At 40.4% G+C, this 19,183-nt stretch overlaps 1 protein-coding gene and 1 long non-coding RNA gene across 18 annotated transcripts in view; one reads left to right on the forward strand and one right to left on the reverse strand.

The window, feature by feature from the left end:
- Window positions 1-19,183, reverse strand: part of DLGAP1 (DLG associated protein 1) — an 889,418-nt gene that overhangs the window by 257,546 nt on the left and 612,689 nt on the right. For 4 of the 17 annotated variants that reach the window (XM_059140371.1, XM_059140359.1, XM_059140372.1 and 1 more), the window contains exon 2: window positions 7,662-7,775. The exons of the other annotated variants lie outside the window; for them this stretch is intronic. In XM_059140371.1, the coding sequence (XP_058996354.1) occupies window positions 7,662-7,775 (114 nt within the window). The remainder of the gene's footprint in view (window positions 1-7,661; window positions 7,776-19,183) is intronic. 17 annotated transcript variants of the gene reach the window in all.
- Window positions 1-19,183, forward strand: part of LOC131811672 (uncharacterized) — a 365,766-nt gene that overhangs the window by 135,157 nt on the left and 211,426 nt on the right. Inside the window, exon 3 of the long non-coding RNA XR_009346068.1 lies at window positions 4,652-4,761. This is a non-coding gene — a long non-coding RNA (uncharacterized LOC131811672). The remainder of the gene's footprint in view (window positions 1-4,651; window positions 4,762-19,183) is intronic.

The raw sequence follows: 19,183 nt of genomic DNA on the forward strand, positions 1-19,183 counted from the left end.
CCCACCCCTGAAGAGTTTCTCTACTTACCTGTTACAGCTACTTATCTGAATTGTTCTTTTCCTCTTGCTTTGCTGGATCCTATTCTAAGTCCCCACTTGGGGGATAGCATATAAGATAATGTTCTTAGTACACTGCTCCTTCTTTTTCTACAATCATTTCCTTTGAATTCAGCGGAACACTACACTATGCTATAGAGGGCTTCTTTAAGATTTTCTCTTCAGTTCCACTTAGATTTTCCACTTCAACATGGACTCAACCTAGGATTTCATAACTCCTCCATTTAGTAAAAGAAATGCATAATGACCACTCTTTTTATCCATTAAGAAGCAACAAACAGTCCACGGTGCATAGAACACTGCACAGGGCTTAAAAAAAAAAGAAACCAAAAAACAAAGAAGGCTGGGTTTTGTCCTTAATATGATTTAACAGCAATGAGAAGACAGAGCATAAACACATTTGTGAACAGTTCCAAATCAACCTGTCAGGAAGTTTAAGAAATGGTGCCATAAATGAACATGCACCAAAGAGAGACTAGAAGTAGGAGTTATCAGTAATGGTGATGGGGAAGGAGTAGCCAGGAAGGGCTCCCGGGAACTGTCCAACTTTCAATGAGAAGGTTAATAGGTATTTAATATTCTGATGCTAACTACTTAGTGATTATCCAGCAAATAATACATTCTTTCATCATTAACATTTAACTATGCGAAGGGATTTGCTTACAGGATCTTTTTTTTTTTTTTTTTTTTTTTTTTATCAACGTAACAACTCTGCATAATTTTTCTCTGTATTTCTCAGATAAGGAACAAGAACTCAGAGAACTTAAAGAATTTGCCAAAGAACACACAACTAATAAAAGAACACATAATGGCACTGGCATTCAAAGCATTTTGGTTTGGCTCCAAAGGTTAGAATTTACTTAACCTAAATTTTATGATTAATAATATATGAATTTTTAACTCAGAAGCATTCATAAAATCGTTCACAATGACACATACACATATGGGACACAGGTTCCTAAATGTTATAGATTCCAGAAAGTGAGAATAGATGTTTCCCTAAAAACAGAATAAAGGGGTTGGTGGGTGGCTCAGCATCGGTTAAGCATCCAACTCTTGATTTTGACTCAGGTCATGATCTCAGGGTCATGAGGTCAAGCCCCATATGGGGACACATAAATCTCAGCTGCGAAGGTACAGAGTTCTAACCTGGTTCTCTTGACCACTATGTGATACTATTTCTCTCTTTCTGGGCTATGATCTGGGGTACCTATAGAACCAAAGAGCCATAGTCCCATGCCACCTTGTAATCCATTACATCTGATCCATTTGCTGTTTGTTGATCATGGTAATAACAATGCAGAGTTTTTACTTTTTTAGCTAAAAAGCATCAAAAAATCACTATAGCAACAAGGAAGATTCTTAGTGAAATCATAGATGTTTAGAACAGCCTTGTTTTCCTTCAGTTGGAAGGTGACTCACTGAAAAATATGATCATGTTCAGAACCTCATTATTGGCTTAGCAATTACATTTTATAAATTACGTTGGTACAGCTGAGGGTCACAGATGATGCACGTAGCACTTGGCCATTTCTTGGTACTGATTCACAGTTCATAAATAAACATTGGTCTCTGGAATATGTCAGAGACTAAGGACAAACTTGTATGAGGTCATATCAATTATGAAATGAAACATAGCAAATTTCTGTTTGGATGTTTTTCCCAAAGTTAGTTTATGGTAGGAACTTGGGCTTGCACTAACAATGGGTTGCAACTGTTGCTAAGGGAACCAACTGTAAAGTATTTAATCTGAATACCTCTCAATGAAACTGTTTTCAAATGATAGAAGCTAAGAAGTTGTATGGAATGGGATTTAAAAATTAATGCATTATTCATACACCTAAAGGTAGCCTACAACAAGATTACCTATACAATAATACAGAAATCAGTTCTAGGAAAAATATAAAGAAACAGAAAATCAAGATCTTGGAGAAGAAAAATAGTGTCTCTGAAGTTCCTATGACTGAGCCAAAATTTTTATTCTGACCCTTTTAAACTCTAAAGCAAAAGGGGAGACAGTGACCAGGTGCATAGTTTTCTAAGAAGGCACGCCAATTTGTAAGGGGCCTGAGTGTGAAATGTTACTGCCTTTTAATTGGAAAGAGCAGAAAATCATGGGGCACAGCTACTATTGTGATCTAGTCAAAAGTTGATGTGTCTATCTGCCCCAGTTGCACTGAAAGAAGAAAATTTGGGGAAATCCAAAGAAACAATTAACCTTATGGCTGTCTGAGAAAGTCTTCAGTATTACTGGTCCTGGGAGTTTGAGGGAATAGAAGTCTTATTAAGGAGAGGAAGCTGGTGCAAATAGATACTTGTTGGTCGTAGGCCAGCCAGATGTCCTGCTTGTCTGCACCAACCCTGGAGGTGGTTGGACGCAAAATTTTTAAAGAAACAATAATAAAATCAATGTAATAAGTGTTAGATTTAACAGTGGTTATGAATTAGAGAAAAAAGGATTATTTGCTTTTTAATGCATATGTTTAAGCATTAAATTCCAATAGCTTTATTTTTGATCAAACAAAATGATGACTAGAGTGCATTTTTCTATTTCAGGAATAACCAGTCTATAACTTAGACTACATGTCATAGTTCAGAATTACGGAAGGCTTGCTTCTGACCAAAGAATGACCATAACCAAGAGCTAGCGCCCTCTATTTACAGGATGAGGATGTTTTCTTAATTGAAAGAGTGCATGGACACAGAATGATGGGTCATTCTAATCACAGCTGTAGTCTATTCAGTTACAGAACAGGAGATAATGAAATATGATCCAGTGGGACATGCTTGCATTTTCTCAGTCTCCTTATGCATCTCTCTTTGCCTCTCTCCTTCTTCCCTCACATCTGCAAGTATTTTTTGCTTGTTTCTTTTCCAGTCATGGAGTGGGTGCCAGGAATATATGGCAGTGAACAGTACAAACATGGATCTCATGCTGTGGAGCAAACATTCTAGAAGCAGTGCAGGAAGAGACAGATAATAGTCAAGCATGCAAATCAATGAACAAGATAATTTCAGCATAAATGGAACTAGGAAAATAAGATGGGCTAATGTAACAATGTGGCTGAAAGGGGACTCCTTTAGCCTGTTCCTGGAAAAGCCACTAGGAAAGCGATAATATTCCTGAGGAGATCTGTTGACCAAAGGAGCCAGCCTGGAGGAGAGCTGGGAAGAGCTCCCAGGCAAAAGGATCAGCCAGTGCAGAGTCTCTAGAATAAGACTAAGCTTGGGAGGGGTCCTGGGTGGCTCAGTGGGTTAAAGCCTCTGCCTTCGGCTCAGGTCATGATCTCAGGATCCTGGGATCCAGCCCCCATCCCCTATCAGGCTCTCTGCTCAGCAGGGAGCCTGCTTTCCCCCACCTCTCTCTGCCTGCCTCTCTGCCCTACTTGCGATCTCTGTTTGTCAAATAAATAAATAAAATCTAAGAAAACAAAAACAAAAACAAAAACAGAATAAGCGTGTGAGTGAAAATGCCAGAATGACTGGAGAGTACCCAGCAAGGGGAAAGTGATACAAGGAGGCCAGGGGTGCAGGGCCAGGTCATGTAGGGTCTTATACATCTGTCTCAAATCTTCCTGCCAGGCTGAACTCAGCAACTATAAAGCTCCCTCTGACTGCTCCAGAGTAAACTGATCTTTTTAATGAAATCTATAGCATGTATCTCTACATGAGGGGTCAGCAAACTGCAGGTTACAGACTAAATCCAGCTTGCCATCTGTATTTCTAGATGAAGTTTTATTGGCACACAACCCTGCCCATTCATTATGCACTGACTATGACTGGTGTCAAGTTACAAGGGCCGAGTTATATAGTCGGGTTGGACACTCTATGGCCCCAAGCCTAATCCACATCGTCCTTCTGCGTACTTAATGTGCCTAATCACACAATGGCATTTATAGGCACTACTTGTTTTATGTGTCTTTGTGTCATCTCTCTAATTACTTGGTAAGCTCACTGAAACGGGGGGGGGGGGGGGAGGCAGTATTGCTGGGGGCTCAAAGATGTGAGCTCTGCATCTAGACTACCGAGGTCTAAGATCCTGCTGTGTCAGAAACTAGGCATATGCCTCAATTTCCTTGTCTGTTTCCTACCCCATAGAGAGTTAGGCATGTATTAAATGGGGTAATGCCCACAAGTGCACAGGGAATGCTCAGTAAAGGTCTTTGAGGGGAGCTCTGCCCTACTGGTATAGCACTTGGGCACTCCCTCATGATGGATGACATTAGCTTTCCAAGAAGACTCAGATGCCTGCTTCCAATATTCCTCCTCAAAGGAGGAGCAGCAATAATTGAAATATAGTAAGTAAAAACATAAAATCCTAATAGACTATCAACTTCCATCATTCTTAAGTGACAGTTCCCATCAGGAAGTACTCCCAGCTGTCTGTCCTGGGGTATCATCTCTATTCTGCAGGACCGAGACAGGGAGCCTATAGCCTTTAGGTCACCAGAATCTTGCCTGACTTCCTAGGGATTGAATCCCAAATGCCTCCTTTTGGTTCACAAAGAAGAAAACCTAGAGGGAAAAAAGCCTCCCTGGGAACTGTGTTTGTATTTAAATGGTTTTTTGTTTGTTTGTTTGTTTTAAAACCCAGATGTATGAGAACTGTCCAGACCAAGAGTTGGAGTTAGGGAACCTCTGGGCTGTATGAAGTTTCTGCTCTGTGCAGCTCTGAGTTACAGAGGCGCGGAAGAGGCTGAAAAGGTAAGGGGTGGGGCAAGCTTCTTACTGTTTATCTGGCTATTTCTAGGGCCTAGTACATTGCCAGAAAGGGAATAGGTTTCTGGGTAAATATGATCCTAAGTGAATGAATGAATTCCAATTCGAGCTTTACTTTCACTCAATGTGGATGACCTTGGATAAGTCACTTTATCTCCTTGATTCAGTTTTTCCATCTCTAAAATGAAGATGATAATAGATATACAATGAATAGAAATTATGTGTGTGAATATAGTTTGTGAACTTCCAAGGACCACTAAAATCTGAGGAAAACAAAAGAAATCTGTCTCTTCATGGCTACTTTTAAAGTATAGCCAGCCATAAATAACTTGGGGATTAAAAAAGCAGTGGCATTTTAGCTGACCATCTTCCACTCATTAAAGCAGATGTTCTAGTATAAGAATATAAGCAGATGGAATATATATGTTATCCTATATAAAAATACAAAAATTTCAAACACAGAAATGCGCTTCTGTCTCTTTTAGGATCTTTGAAAGTAAACTGTCTTCTGGTGCTGCCAAATATTTTCCCCTTCAGGTTTCTCCAAAGTCAGCTGAAAGAGGATCACACTCATTCTGGTTGATCCATGAGCAAAAGCTATGATAAGCTAGAGACCCTTGAAAATCTTTCCCTTGGGAAACTCTTAAAAGTTATATGATCCAAGATAATACCTTCTGTTCTGAGGGTCTCAAATATTTTGCTGATTTTTTTGGGGGGGTTATCCCCACTTGGTTAACAAAGTTTCCATTTTGAATAGACAGACTACCCTTCCTTTGACCTACCTGCAGCCTTCCTCTAGTATGCAAATGCCACATTATCCTGAATCTAAGCTACCAATGCAAAACCTTCAATATTTTTTTGTGCCCCTAAGAAATCAATGCCATCAACTAAACTCTGACTCTTCCTAGATTATATGGTTCATTCCAATATCAAAGATGCTAAAATGAGAAACATACATCTTAAAACAAATACCTTTTAAAGAACATGTGTGAAAATAAAAATAAATGGATATATTCTAGGGTAGAAAGCATAGAACTTAATATTCCTATTTAATAGTGACCAACTTAATAATAATTAGCATTCATCTGTGCCACGCTTTTGCAAAAAACATAAGCTCACATATTGTCTTATCATCCTTACAACTACCTTGAAGGATAAGAAGAATTATTATAATCTTAACTTGTCAAATATAGAAATTGAGGTCCAGAGAGCTTAGTATTTGGTATAGGGTGACACTATACCCAAAATAGGGTCTACTCTTCACAGATAGTGATTCCCCTGGTCCCCCTGTGTTCAGATCTTGGCTGTCTTTTGAGTCACAGTTGTTATTTTATGGTAACCTAAAGAATACATATTTCAGGTAAGGAAAAAAAAAAAAAACACCTCCCTATGGTTTTAATATCTGTCTGGAGGAAAAAAATGTTAATAAAACGAAGGATTACAAGCCTTTAAGTAGAAGTTATAAGAAATACTATTTCAGACATGAGAAGGCTTACTTTTAAAAGGCTCTTCCACGGGATTTGGGGTTTCAGTCCCCCACTTTTGCTGGGCTGCTGTCAGTAGAGTGTAACTACATGTAGAGAGAAGTCAGACATTTTGTGCCAATGATGGTCTGAGAGATGATGGCTGGGAGATGAAGCCATGTGTGAGGGAGTCCTGGACAGCGGATTATCTTGAGATGGGAGGTTGGATGGTGAGGTTTGGAGGGATGAAAATGCGTGAGATTTTGGGAAATCTGAGAGCCACAAAAGGAATGCAGACCCTTAGAAAGCTGGGACAGCTGAAATGGAGCGTATATCCTGAAATATACCAGGGGAGGCCAGTGCACTTCTGTGAGCGGTTCTGGATGGCAGAGGTTTAGGGAGGAAAACCTCTAAGGCTGAGGTGGGACTTAAAGTTCTAATTTGTCAGGAACCAGAGAAGCAGGGAGAAAAAAAAAAAAGGTAGGCATTTTATCGATGAGATGGGAATAAAGACAACATAGCAAGTTACAGCAGTGATTAAAATGGTGGCCATCGATAAGAGGTTGATCTGTGCAAGGCTATTCCTTGGCAGCTGTCGATCTCTTCAACAATTGAGTGTTTCTCTTAAAGCAACCGGGTAGATGAGGGCGCTTGACTATGGCTGAGGAGATCAACAGATTTGGTCTTACCTGAGCTCGATGAAGAAGGCTAAATACAAGGAGGAAGAACTGTATGTATGAAAGGAAAGCTAGGGATCTGATATTTACAGAATAATCTGACATTTCTGGGGTAACCTCAGAGGGCTGGAAGAGATATCCATGTTACGTGAATACTTCCAGCAGTCTGATGAGCTGGGCATTAACACTGTCCATTTTACTGCTACAAAACTTAGACTCAAAAAGCAGAAATGACTCTCCAGGTCATAATAATGAGTAGGAGTCTGGCTTTGTCTGACATCAAAACTTTAATGTCACCCTGCCTCTGAGGAATGTACATTGATTAAGTGACTGAACAAAATAAATGGGGGTGGGGGAAGGGAGAGCATGCTCCCATTCCACTGTACTTTATTTCTAAAATAAGCATAAAATGCAACTATTGAAATCAGCATAAATATTATCTTGTCACTAATTTGCCAGCACTGTTGAAGAGGGTTTAAGGTAATAAGAAGCAAAACAGCATTTGCTCTCTCAGTGTTTCCTGGTGCCCTTAGCAACTGCTGTTGTCGGACAGTTGGGGGGTGGAGCTAGAAAACTTGAAGGACAACCAAGTCTTTCAAGGATGGCTGTGGGGGGCTGCATGCATCCCAGTGGTAAGGAGGCTTCCCCCTGGATTTCAAGTGCCTGCCTACAACTCGTTACAGAAATGGCGTGAATGTCTCTGCCTTCTAAGCACTTTTAGTGAGCTCTCAGATTCCCTACTCACTCGGCTCCTTTGCATCTTCTTTACAGCGGGGGGAACTGCTTTTCTGCTCCACACAGCTTTCAACTTGACAAATGCGACTTGGCATAAATGTCCCTGTAGCCTTTTAAGCTTGCTCTTCTCATAGCAAAAGCAGAAAAAAAGAGCAAGAATAGGAAAATTACAATTACGCGACGTGCAGATCCCAAGGTCTGATTGGTGTTTTCCAATCAGATTTCCCTGGCAACCGCCCTTTCTAACTCCCCACAAAGCCCGAAGGGGGTGCAAAGCTTAATTTGCTTCAGATTGCTTAAAAATGACCTTTTAAGGACAAGAGTAAATACCTACCTCTTTTTAAATAGACCCTTCGCTATATCTCCTTCCAAATAAAAATGTTTCAGCATTCTTAAACAAAACTTTGTAAACAGTACTATGTAACAGTGATTCTATTGCTTTTATTATTCCATAATCCTATGGAATTACTCTCACCCACCAACATTTATAGGTGTCTACAGGGTACTTAGCACCATAGTAGGTGCTGGGTAAACATACCAAAAGTATTTTATAAAACACAGTCTCTGGTGTCAAAGGGGGTTGTAAGTTTTAAGTGATTGGGCAAATCTGGGAGATAGATGAAGGAAAATGGAAAAATAGCTTTAAAACAAGTCAAGCTGAGTGAAGTATTTCAGTACCTTTGATTCACCTACTGGGTTTGTACTTTGTTCTTCAAAAATCTTCTTCCCTGGTGGTTAAACCATTCTTTAGTAGTTGAATGTCTATGTGTGAAGTTAATGGATGCCACTGAGAAAAGGCATTGTGGGAGAAATGTGAGAGGCAAGGTCTGTGACCCCTCAAAGTGGTCCATGAGCCTTTGGGGGCTGGTAGAAAATGTTAGTGAGGTGACAGCTGACACCAAAGGGGCTGCTGTCTGTCGTGAAGATGCTTTGTGATTCCACATTAAGAAGCAGTAACTAAGATACCACATTCTGGTATAATGTGAGGACAGGGGAGAAAACTTAATTTTCCTCACTGTCCACCCCGCATTTTGACTGTAGTGGACAACAGTGAGTTTTGCGACCCTGGTTCTAATTCTGGTTCTTGTAGTCACATCTCCATGATTTTGCTCTGGAGAACCCTTCCTCCCCAGAAGGAAACACACTTGAGGTCCATGTGTCTCAGGAGTAGCACAGCAGTTGGCTCAGTCAGTCAACACATCACGTTCCCCAGTTGCCTTGCCTGGCTCAGGGCTAAGTGTGTGATCTAAGCCTGCTCAGTAAGCAAGCATCTCAACCTTTGCTTGGAATGCTGCGTTGAAGATACTTCCTCTCACATTCAGTACACCCACAGTAAAGAAATTAGCCTTAGGACTTGCTGATAGCCATTTACAATCCCAACACACAAACTTTATCTCATATGATACAAAACCCTAGTTGTTATTAACCCCATTGCAAAGATGAGAAAACTGAGAGTTCGTGCTATTAAATAACTTACACTAAATTGTACAGCTAGTAAATCATATTCGGAATCAAAGGGCAAGTTTGTTTCAAATTTCTATGTTCTTTTCATCATATTATTCTGCGGTCTGTAAGTTTCAAAGCTTAGCAATTTTCCATTAAACATGAAACTCAAGCATTAAGTTACTGGGAGCCACAATGCTGTAATGTTTTGACAACTGTAACAAGGAGGGAGGTTTAGGTGCTTGAAAGAACCACAGAACACCCACCATCCAGCAGTTGCAGTTGGCTACAAGGTTTAGTGAAATATAAGCAAGAACATAAACATCCTAAAAGATAGCAAGATTAAAAACGTCAGAGGGTTAGGTCTGTTGTATCTTACATTTATTTCCATTGACCATATAGGGGATAAGCTAATTTAGAGCCCTTTCTTATTTTTTAATGCAACTGTTCATTTCTCACATGTCTTTCTGGCTAAGTGGAGGCATATCTGTTGGCTTGCATTGGCTGGGTGAGCCATCAGTGATGCAGTCATGCGTGGTGGCACCTGCCCACTGTATTCCTGGTGATTTATAGTTATGATTCCAAAAATTGAATTCCCTGAGGCAAGTATGAATTCTGTGTCTGGTGCTCAAAAGCAGAGATGCAGGTAGATAGTTAGGGATCTTCCTGAAGTCTACAGAAGCCCAGATGTAGAAATACGATTCATCAATACTAAATTTTGGTATTGGATAAAATCTTCTAAATCTTTCAGCAGTTCTGAGACCCCACTACTTGTCAATGTTTTTGAGTATGGATCTTTTCCCTTAGAGCTTACAGTCTGTTGATCTTGGAACAGCTAGTTTATATCAAATCAGTCATCTCTAGTATTAATACTTAATTTCAAAATTATAAGAATTTTAAAAGATATTATATATTAGAGAGAGAAAGAGCATGAGCAGAGGGAAGGGCAGAGGGAGAGGGAGAAGCAGATTCCCCACTGAGCAGGGAACCCAATTTGGGGTTTGATCTCAGGATTCTGGGATCATGACCTGAGCCGAAGGGCAGACACTTAGCCAACTGAGCCACTCAGGTGCCACCCAAATTACAAATTTTGAAATAGATTTCAGCAAATACTTTCCTTTTGTTTGCCATTAAGTTTAGGGTTACTAAGTTTCTCAAATGGGCCATAAATTATTACACTTGTGAACCGTTAACTTAGCTATTTGGTGTCTATTAGAAAAAAAAAAAGATTTAAGAAGAGATACACCTCAAAATTTCTTGCCTTTTTTTGCCTGCCTTGGTGCTGTTTGGACTTTTTACTCCAAGTCGCATTCAGGACACCTAAAAGTGTACTGTACTCAAATGGGTCAGAACAGAATCTCTTCTTCATGAATACTGTTCATTCTCACTCAATGAAACTATCGTTTTTCAAATTATGTGGATATAGTTCTTGACATCTAGAAAGAATGGAATAATATTTTGGGTGTCTTTATGCACATGTGTAATACAAAATTCCACTTTCATAGTTACCAAATGGGGAAATGGCTTTTTAGGATTTGTACTTTCAGGCTATACTTCAACCCACTTCTGCTGGGCAACATGATACAGAACCAATGGGAGTTGTCACACAAACATGTGCACAATGAGTATGGTACATTCAGTAGCTATCCGAACCAGTATTTCCAAACTAGCTCAGGATCCCTTGAAAGGAAATGTCCCAACTGAAGTATTCATTATAGAGTTTAAGGTGAGGTTTCTTTTTTTAAATTTAAATTTTATTTTTTAAAATTTATTATTTTTTATTGATATACAATGCATTATTTGCCCCAAGGGTACAGGTCTGTGAATCATCAGGCTTACACATTTCACAGCACTCACCATAGCACATACCCTCCACAATGTCCATAACTCAACCACCCTCGCCATACCCCCAACTCCCCCCAGCAACCCTCAGTTTGTTTCATGAGATTAAGAGTCTCTTATGGTTTGTGTCCCTCCTGATCCCATCTTGTTTCATTTTTTTCCTTCCCTATCCCCCATAATCCTCTGCCCTGCCTCTCAAATTCCTCATATCAGAGAGATCATATGGTGATTGTCTTTCTCTGATTGACTTATTTCACTCAGCATAATACCCTCTAGTTCCATCTACAGTCATTGCAAATGACAAGATTTCATTTCTTTTGATGGCTGCATAGTAGTTCATATACCACATCTTCTTTATCCATTCATCTGTTGATGGACATCTAGGTTCTTTCATAGTTTGGCTATTGTGGACATTGCTGCTATGAACATTCAGGTACATGTGCCCCTTTGGATCACTACATTTGTATCTTTAAGGTAAATACCCAGTAGTGTGATTGCTGGGTCATAGGGTAGCTCTATTTTCAACCTTTTGAGGAACCTCCATTCTGTTTTCCAGAGGGAGGTTTCTTAGACCAAACTTCATTATGGTATCCCCTTCCTTTTCTTACTGGCTAAGGTGGGGTTAAAAGTATCATTTCTTTGTCTCTTTCACTTTAAAAGCATGTATTCATTTATTCAATGCCTATTTATTATTGAGCTTATTATTGTGAAACAGGTGCTGCTTTAGGTACTGGGGATACAGAAGGTACAATGCAGAAGGAGGAAGACGGGCAGGAACAAGTAAAGTATATGTTAGATGGTGAGCTGTACCACTGAGAAAAGGAAAGCAGGAGAGAGGAGCAGAGTGTACCCATGGAAGAGAGAAGGTGAAGGGATTTGCAGTGCTGCAGAGCATGGTCCCTGGAAGCCTCACTGAGGAAGTAACCTTGAGTAAAGATCCAGTGGGGGAGGGGATCAGCCAGGAGATCTGTAGGGCAAGTGCCTGGAGCAGAAGAGTAAGAAAGTCCTGCTGGGAAGATAGGCCTGCCATGCTACCTTGCAGAGGCCCAGCAGGGCAGGGGAGTGAGAGCAGACAGAAGGGGAGCACAGAGAGGTGATGGGTGGACATGGGGTCTAGGTCACTGGGCCTCACTGGCCATTGGAAGGGCTGTGACTTTTCCTCGGAGAAACAGGAATAGCTCAGAGGTTCTGATGAGAGACGTGACCAATCATAGTTTAAAAGGATCACTTGGCTTGCTGAGTTGAGGTTGCTAGAAGGGATAAGGTAGAATCTGGGGAAGAGTCTGGAGGCTCACACACTTATCCAGACTGGAGTTGAAGGTGAGGAATGGTGGTAGCAGAAGAGGTGGGGAGAAGATAGAGCCCGTGGGCTTTTCCACGATGATTTGGACACAGGAGTTGAGAGTAGAGTGGAAAAAAGTCCAGAACGATACCACGAGTTTTGGCATGATCGGCTGGAGGGATTGAATTCCCCGTAGCTGAGATGAGAGACCCTAAGGGAGGTGTGGACTGGCGTGACAAAGACGAGTTCAGTTTGGGACAGATTACGTTTGAGATGTCCACGAGACATCTAAGTAGAGAGATTCACTAGGCCCTGGTAATGCAAGGCTGGGAGTTCAGGCTGTCTGGGCTGCAAAAGCAAGCGCGGGCCCTCCCATGGTATTTACAGCTCAGAAAATGACTGAGGTGACCTAAGGAATAGGTACTGGTAGGAGAGAAAAGTGGCCCAAGAACTGTGCCCATTTGGCATTGACCCAACCACAGGAGATGGGGAGCTAAGGAGGAATGAGTGAGGGATTCTGAGAAGGATCAGTGAGGTGTGTTGTCCTAGAAGCCAAGTGAGAAATTTTTCAAGGAGGAGGGAGTAATGAACTGCCACAGGGATTTTTCCCTGGTCTCAGTCTCGTGGGGCACTAAATCAGCAACATTCATTGACCCTTTAGTCATTAGCTGCTTCATACAAAGGGTTCTGCTGTTCATTAATTAGCTTTATCTTCCCAGCAAGATACAAGCTTCTTGAGAGCAAAGCTTTTGTTTTCTTCTTTCACTCTCCCTAGAACAGTAGCTTTTAAACAGGTTTTTGACTCTGTTTCACGGTAACGGTTTCTTCTAGAAACCATTATATGTGCATATACAACTGAAAGAAAGAAAGACAGACTTAACCTCTCTGAGGCCATGTACTCTATCTTCTTTTCTATTCTCTTCTATTGTGTTCTATTTAATTAAAAATGATGTTGTTTGCGACCCACTGAATTGATTTCATGAACCACTAATTGGTTGCTATCATTGGCTTGAAAAGCACTGTTTTTAGAGCATCTGGCACAGAGCACGGCCACGTTCATTATTAATCAGAGGACAATGTGATTCATCTTTGTTTTTCCCAGAGAACCTCCTGTACAGTAAATGTTTAATATGTGCTTGTTGAATGAATGAGACCCTAAAACAATACTTCCAGAATTGAGCTCTCTGGCTCTTTGTCACTTTTACTTTCGCTGATTGAAATTATGTAGAAGAATATTTCTTAACAGCTCTTCAACTTCAGGATGAGGACAATAGGAGCATCCTTTTTGAACAGGCCCCTGTGTAGCTGACAGTTAGAGAAGGCACTAGCCAGGGGTGGGGATGTCTAAGCCGATGGAGGGAGTCCCTCGGTTGGGTTAGGACAAACCCTGCGAAGTCAGCTCAAGGCAGCCTCAGGGTTGAAATGCCTTTGCATGTTTTTGGTATATCAGCCTCTGAGGGCCAGGAGCAGTGGGATTCAAAACACAAAAATAAATGTTTTTTAAAAAGTCTTTCATTCACCTTAGAACAATCCAGCTTTTTTATTCGAATGGATGCAGTATTTGATGTCCATATGAAACAGATGTCATTTAGGTAATGTTTCAGTGCTTCTGCATACAATACTCCAACAGAAGTGTCACAGAAAAAAAAAAATGGAATATTTTTCTACCAGGTAATTCTTACCCAGGTAGTTTTTCCACTTATAGGGAAAGAGCATGGTGCAAGCAATATAGGATAGTGTTTGGAATCAGGTAAACGTGGATTCAAATTTGACTCTACTACTTCCCAGATGTGTGAATTTTGGTCCAGTGACCGTCACATCTTTTAACCTCCATGCTCTCAAACAAGATGAGGATAGTAACACATGTATCAGGAACTAACTCCAATGACATAAATGATGTAAAAATGCATATAAAATTCCTATTAGATAAAAGCTTGTTTTTTTGGAATTCAGAAGGTATTTTCATGTAGAAATCATGTCATCCATGTTGATTAGATTCCCTCATGGGGCCAACCCCTGCTGCCTGTTTAATTCATAACAGAGCTGGACCATGATGGAGGAGTACGAAAAGGTTTCAAGGCTCTTTCAGCTTCGGGGTGGAAAGGGGCTTGGGATGGAAAAGATCAGTCAGTGCACTTGAGAAAATCTCCAGAGGCTGGTGTGTAAGGGATAGTGGATCAAAAGGTGTTCTCAGAGAACAGAAAAAAAAGAGATTTGTTTTAAAGAACTTGCTCACATGGTTACAGTGGGCAGCAAGTGTGAAATCTGTAGGGACGGGTGGTGGTCTGCAAACTTAGGCGGGAGCTGAGTGAGTTTTGAGGCAGCATTTCTTCTGCTCAAAGCTGAGGAAGCCTCAGCTTTGTTCTCAGGCCTTTCAACTGATTGGATGAGCCCCACCCACATTATCGGGGATAATCTTTCCTTAGAGGCAACTGATTGTTGATATTAGCCATATTTACAAACTTCCTTCATAGTGACATCTAGATTTGTGTTTGATTAAATAACTGGGGACTCTAGTCTAGCCAGGCAGCCACACAGAATGACCCATCACAGATGGAGACTCAAGTGGCAGCCTCCAGGGTAGTGGAACTCCAGTGCTCACTGTTGTACAGGTTCTCTTCAGCTGTGAGCTGTATATGTTCTGTTCATTCCTCTGAGGAGTTAGTTGGGGCCAGAGACCTAAGTGTAAGTACCAAAGTCTGAATCAGCTGTTCAGAAGGTCTACACAGGCCATCGAAGCAAAGAAATGCTGTGTGGAGCAGAGTGCCTGAAAGGTGCATTCGTTTAATAAGACAAAATAAGTCATTCTCAATTTAATTGACAGGCTTTTAGGAACAGGGAAGCCATTTACAAAATGTTTGGTTTTTGCTGCCTGATGAACAGGAAAATCAAGTCACCTGAACCATTGCACCACGTGAAATAAATAGGAGCTTCAGATCCTTTATTTAAGCCCTTCTGCATTCTTAGAGACCAGGAATTCCATAATGACCTGCCTTAATGAAACAAATATAGAGCTAACCTAAAAAGATAAAGATTTACTTTAACAACCTGCATATACTACTAATAGGACACTATCATAATATTTTCAGACCATTTGTTTACAAATCTGGTTCACCCACCAATCTGTAAGCCGTTTGAGAGGGAGGAGGATCTCATTTGTCTGGCAGAAACCACGTCTTGTTCCCATCCACATACCCAGTTCCAAGCAGAGTATCAAATAAGACATAAGAGAATAAGATAAAAGAAAAGTGCTCATGAAATCTTTTATTCTATCACCTGAGATATTCCTGACATATTGAATAGTTGAGAAGTAAGTGTGAAAATCTTTAGTCCTGGATTTTTCTCCACCAACGGTGGGGAAGAAATGTGCCATCCAATGCTGGCAAGTAGGAGGGCCCCCAGCGGAGCAGGTTGTACGGGGACCTGTCTGTGAAGAGGCTGGGTGGTTGGGTGTAGTAACTGCAGTGGGTTTGGTGGGGCAGAGGGGTGGACATATAACCAGCATCCACAGGAGAAGCTGTGGTGGCCTCCAGGGAGCTGAAGTTGGATGTTTCTGTGAAGGTCTCCAGGGCACCGCAGCCGCATTCCACAGCAAGGTTGATGGAACTCTCCTAGGCCCACACAGACCCATCACCTGACCGTGGCAGGACCAGTCAATCCTAAAACTGTCATCTCCCCCAGTGTATGCTACAAGACACTTCATGGTTCACTCATCCAAAGAAATGCTTCATGGGAGAGGGTTCCAAGATGGAAGAGGTTTGGGAGGTGCTCTGTATGGCATTGTTCTCTTAGAGAGCTGCTGTCCATATCAGCATCATAAAGATCACAGGATGTCTGCCAATAAAGAAACCTGATTATGTCACTAGTTTCTCAAATTCTATGCCTTTTCTTCAGCTGAAGATCGTTCACATCATGTTTTAATAAATGTCATCATTTATATGTGAAGAAACTGACACCCAGAATGTAAATTACTGTTTATATGGCTAATTAAGTGGCAGAATTGGGATAGAATTCAGATCTCTTCTCTCTTGGGCCTGGGTTTCAGCTCCATTACATTGCAATTACTTATCTATCCCCTGGACTCAACAAAATGAAAAAAAAAAAATGGTTAAGCTAAATGAGTGCTTTTCACAGTTTGTAAAATGGTTTGGATCTCCCTCTCTGGATATAGAGAGGACAAATGGAGGGTGGTCTCCATGTGTGGAAGGGAAGAACCATAACCAGACCCAGGCTGTGGGAGCTTACACTTTATATCAAGTCTATGTCATCTGTTTCACTCCAGAAATCTGTGCAGATGAAAGACAGTAACAGAGAATGAATGTGGCACTGATCTATAAGGATAGGTATGCGTCATACGGCTTGCATTTTCTATCATAAACCTAGATCATGCCAACCAATTTTTTGTAGTAAAAACTGTAATGAGGTAAAAATGTCTTCTCAAGATGGTAAATGATTATCTTTGGATATAAAAAATCTCTTCAAAAAAAAAAATCTTTTCAATGGCACGCATACCCATTATCCCTTCTTTTGTCAAACACTGACTGCAATCCAGTCTTCAGTGTTTCGTCTCTCACACATCCATGAACACACAGGCAGAATTCATACTCAGGGAGGATGTTTATCCTATGACAGAGGTTGCAGATTACCTACACATAGTAACAATGCAGATATATTTCTTTTGAGAAGGGCTTTTTAAATTTTTTTTGCCTTTTTTTTCTTTCTTTACCTTTTTGATAATAAGTCAAACCGACCTGATTCAGGTTCTTCAGATGTTCATGCCTCCCCTAGTTACAATGCTGGCTCTCTGCTGTTCACACACCCCTCACTATTGCTGGTCGAGTGAGCCCTTAACCTCCCACTCAAGTTGGCAGTTGTGCAGAGTAAAAAATTTTGAATTAATAGCAAAATATTAAATTAAGCTCCAGTTATGATATCCCATTTGACAAAAATGTTATTTTTGTTTTCCTGAAACAGATTTGGACAACTGCCAGAAAACAAAACGAAACAAAACAGAACAGTTTTGTGTCAGAATGTCTACAGGGAACGTTTCCCTCCGAGGACATAGTTCTTAAATTAGGAAAAAAAAAATTTTTAAGCGGCTTCTTACTTTCTACCTCAAATCAGTCGAAGGTTCCTGGTATCACCGGAAGTCTGAAACATAGAGAATACTTTCTGGGGATGGGAGTAGGAGGCAGGAAAGGGAGACCCTCTCCCCAAACCACTGAGGTAGAGAGAGTAACACTACTTTCTCCCTGGTACACCCCCCATCTGGCAACTTGGATTCCTTCTCTAGATTTGTTAAGGCGCTCCTAGATATAAATTTTGAGCTGATTTCAGTTGTAAGAAATATATGGGGGATAAAGACAATGAAAACTCAAGTGATTTTTCCTCTCTGGGGTTTCTGAGGGATGGGTTTTGAATGACAATCACCTAAGTAACAATTGATTTTTTTTTTTTTTGCCCAATTTTGTGAAGGCATATTTTCCTTGAATTTTCTATGAATGGAGAGATACATTTATTCATTTTGTTTTAATTTCACAACATCTTTCCTTTGTTCTTATGCCACACAGAAACCAAAAGGAGACATAAAAGTTGTGTCTGGAAGGCATTTGGTTATCATGAAAAAAATTTTTTTTAAGATTTTATTTATTTGACAGACAGCGATCACAAGTAGGCAGAGAGGCAGGGGGTGGGGGGAAGCAGGCTCCCTGCTGAGCAGAGAGCCCAATGTGGAGCTCGATCCCAGGACCTGGGATCATGACCTGAGCTGAAGGCAGAGGCTTTAACCCTCTGAGCTACCCAGGCACCCCTATCATGAAATATTTAAATCAGAAGTTTTCAGCACATGGGATCAGTAAAAAGTGGACAGAAACTGGCTCATCTGACCTAATTCCTCTTTGGAGTGTTTATCATAGGCTGGTTGAGAAGGATTCAATTCAGATTAATTTCAGTATCTTTATTCAGGTACTCGAGGAGGTAGATTTATAAAGGTCGGGTACCTAAGTGTAAAAATGCTATTATTGCATGAATTTAATTAACATCAAAACATTCACAATCCATTCCTAGAGAAGTTGATGATATGAACAAAGAACTGACTGAAAGACTGAATGAATAACAATAATTTATTCAACTGACCAATGAGTATAAAAATTTATTTACCGGGTGATTTCTTACGGCATTGTTTGGAATAGCTAAAACCATGATAGTGAATAACATTGCTCGTGATGTATTGTTAATATGCCAATCCCTCAAATGTTAAAATGTAGTAGATTGTGGTCTTTGTGAAGCAGGGATTTTGTTTTATTCAGTTCTGTATTCTTAGTGTCTGGAAATGTGCCTGGCACATGGTCTGTGAGCATTGAGCATTTGCTAAAGAAATGAACACTCCCCTATAATAAAGCATTTTCCAGTTATTAAAAAGAATGGGGCAATCTGTATGTACTACCATGAGAAGAAGACCAAACATATTATAAAGTTTAAAAGGGCCAAGTGCTGAACAGTACCTTACTGTATGATACCAGGTTGTTAAAAAGAAAGAAAGGCAGTGCGCATGCATATTGTATTTGACTACATGCATAACATATTAGAAGGAAAATGTTCAAATGATAATGGTGGTGGTTCCCTTTTGGAAGTAGAAAAGGGGAACTGGGAAGCAGAGGGCTTTTACTTTTAAAAGTAAAAGTAAAAAGTTCATTCTGTACTGTCAGTATTTTTTTTCAGAATTAACAAATAAAACTTTTATTGAAAAATAAGTTCTGTGGAAAAACCCCAAGTCCATTTTAAGAAATGAAATCTATTAAGCACCCCATAATTTACAAGTCATTTAGGTCTGTTTTTTAGAATTTGTGTTGTCTTTCAGTATCTCAATCTACAAATATTACTTCATCACCTTCAAAGAAAACCCAAGGAATAGGGTTTTCACCGGAAATCGATGAAAGTGTGTGTGTGTTGGGGGGGGGGGAGAG

This window comes from Mustela lutreola, chromosome 11 (assembly GCF_030435805.1).
Source record: "Mustela lutreola isolate mMusLut2 chromosome 11, mMusLut2.pri, whole genome shotgun sequence".
Taxonomy (NCBI): Eukaryota; Metazoa; Chordata; class Mammalia; order Carnivora; family Mustelidae; genus Mustela; species Mustela lutreola.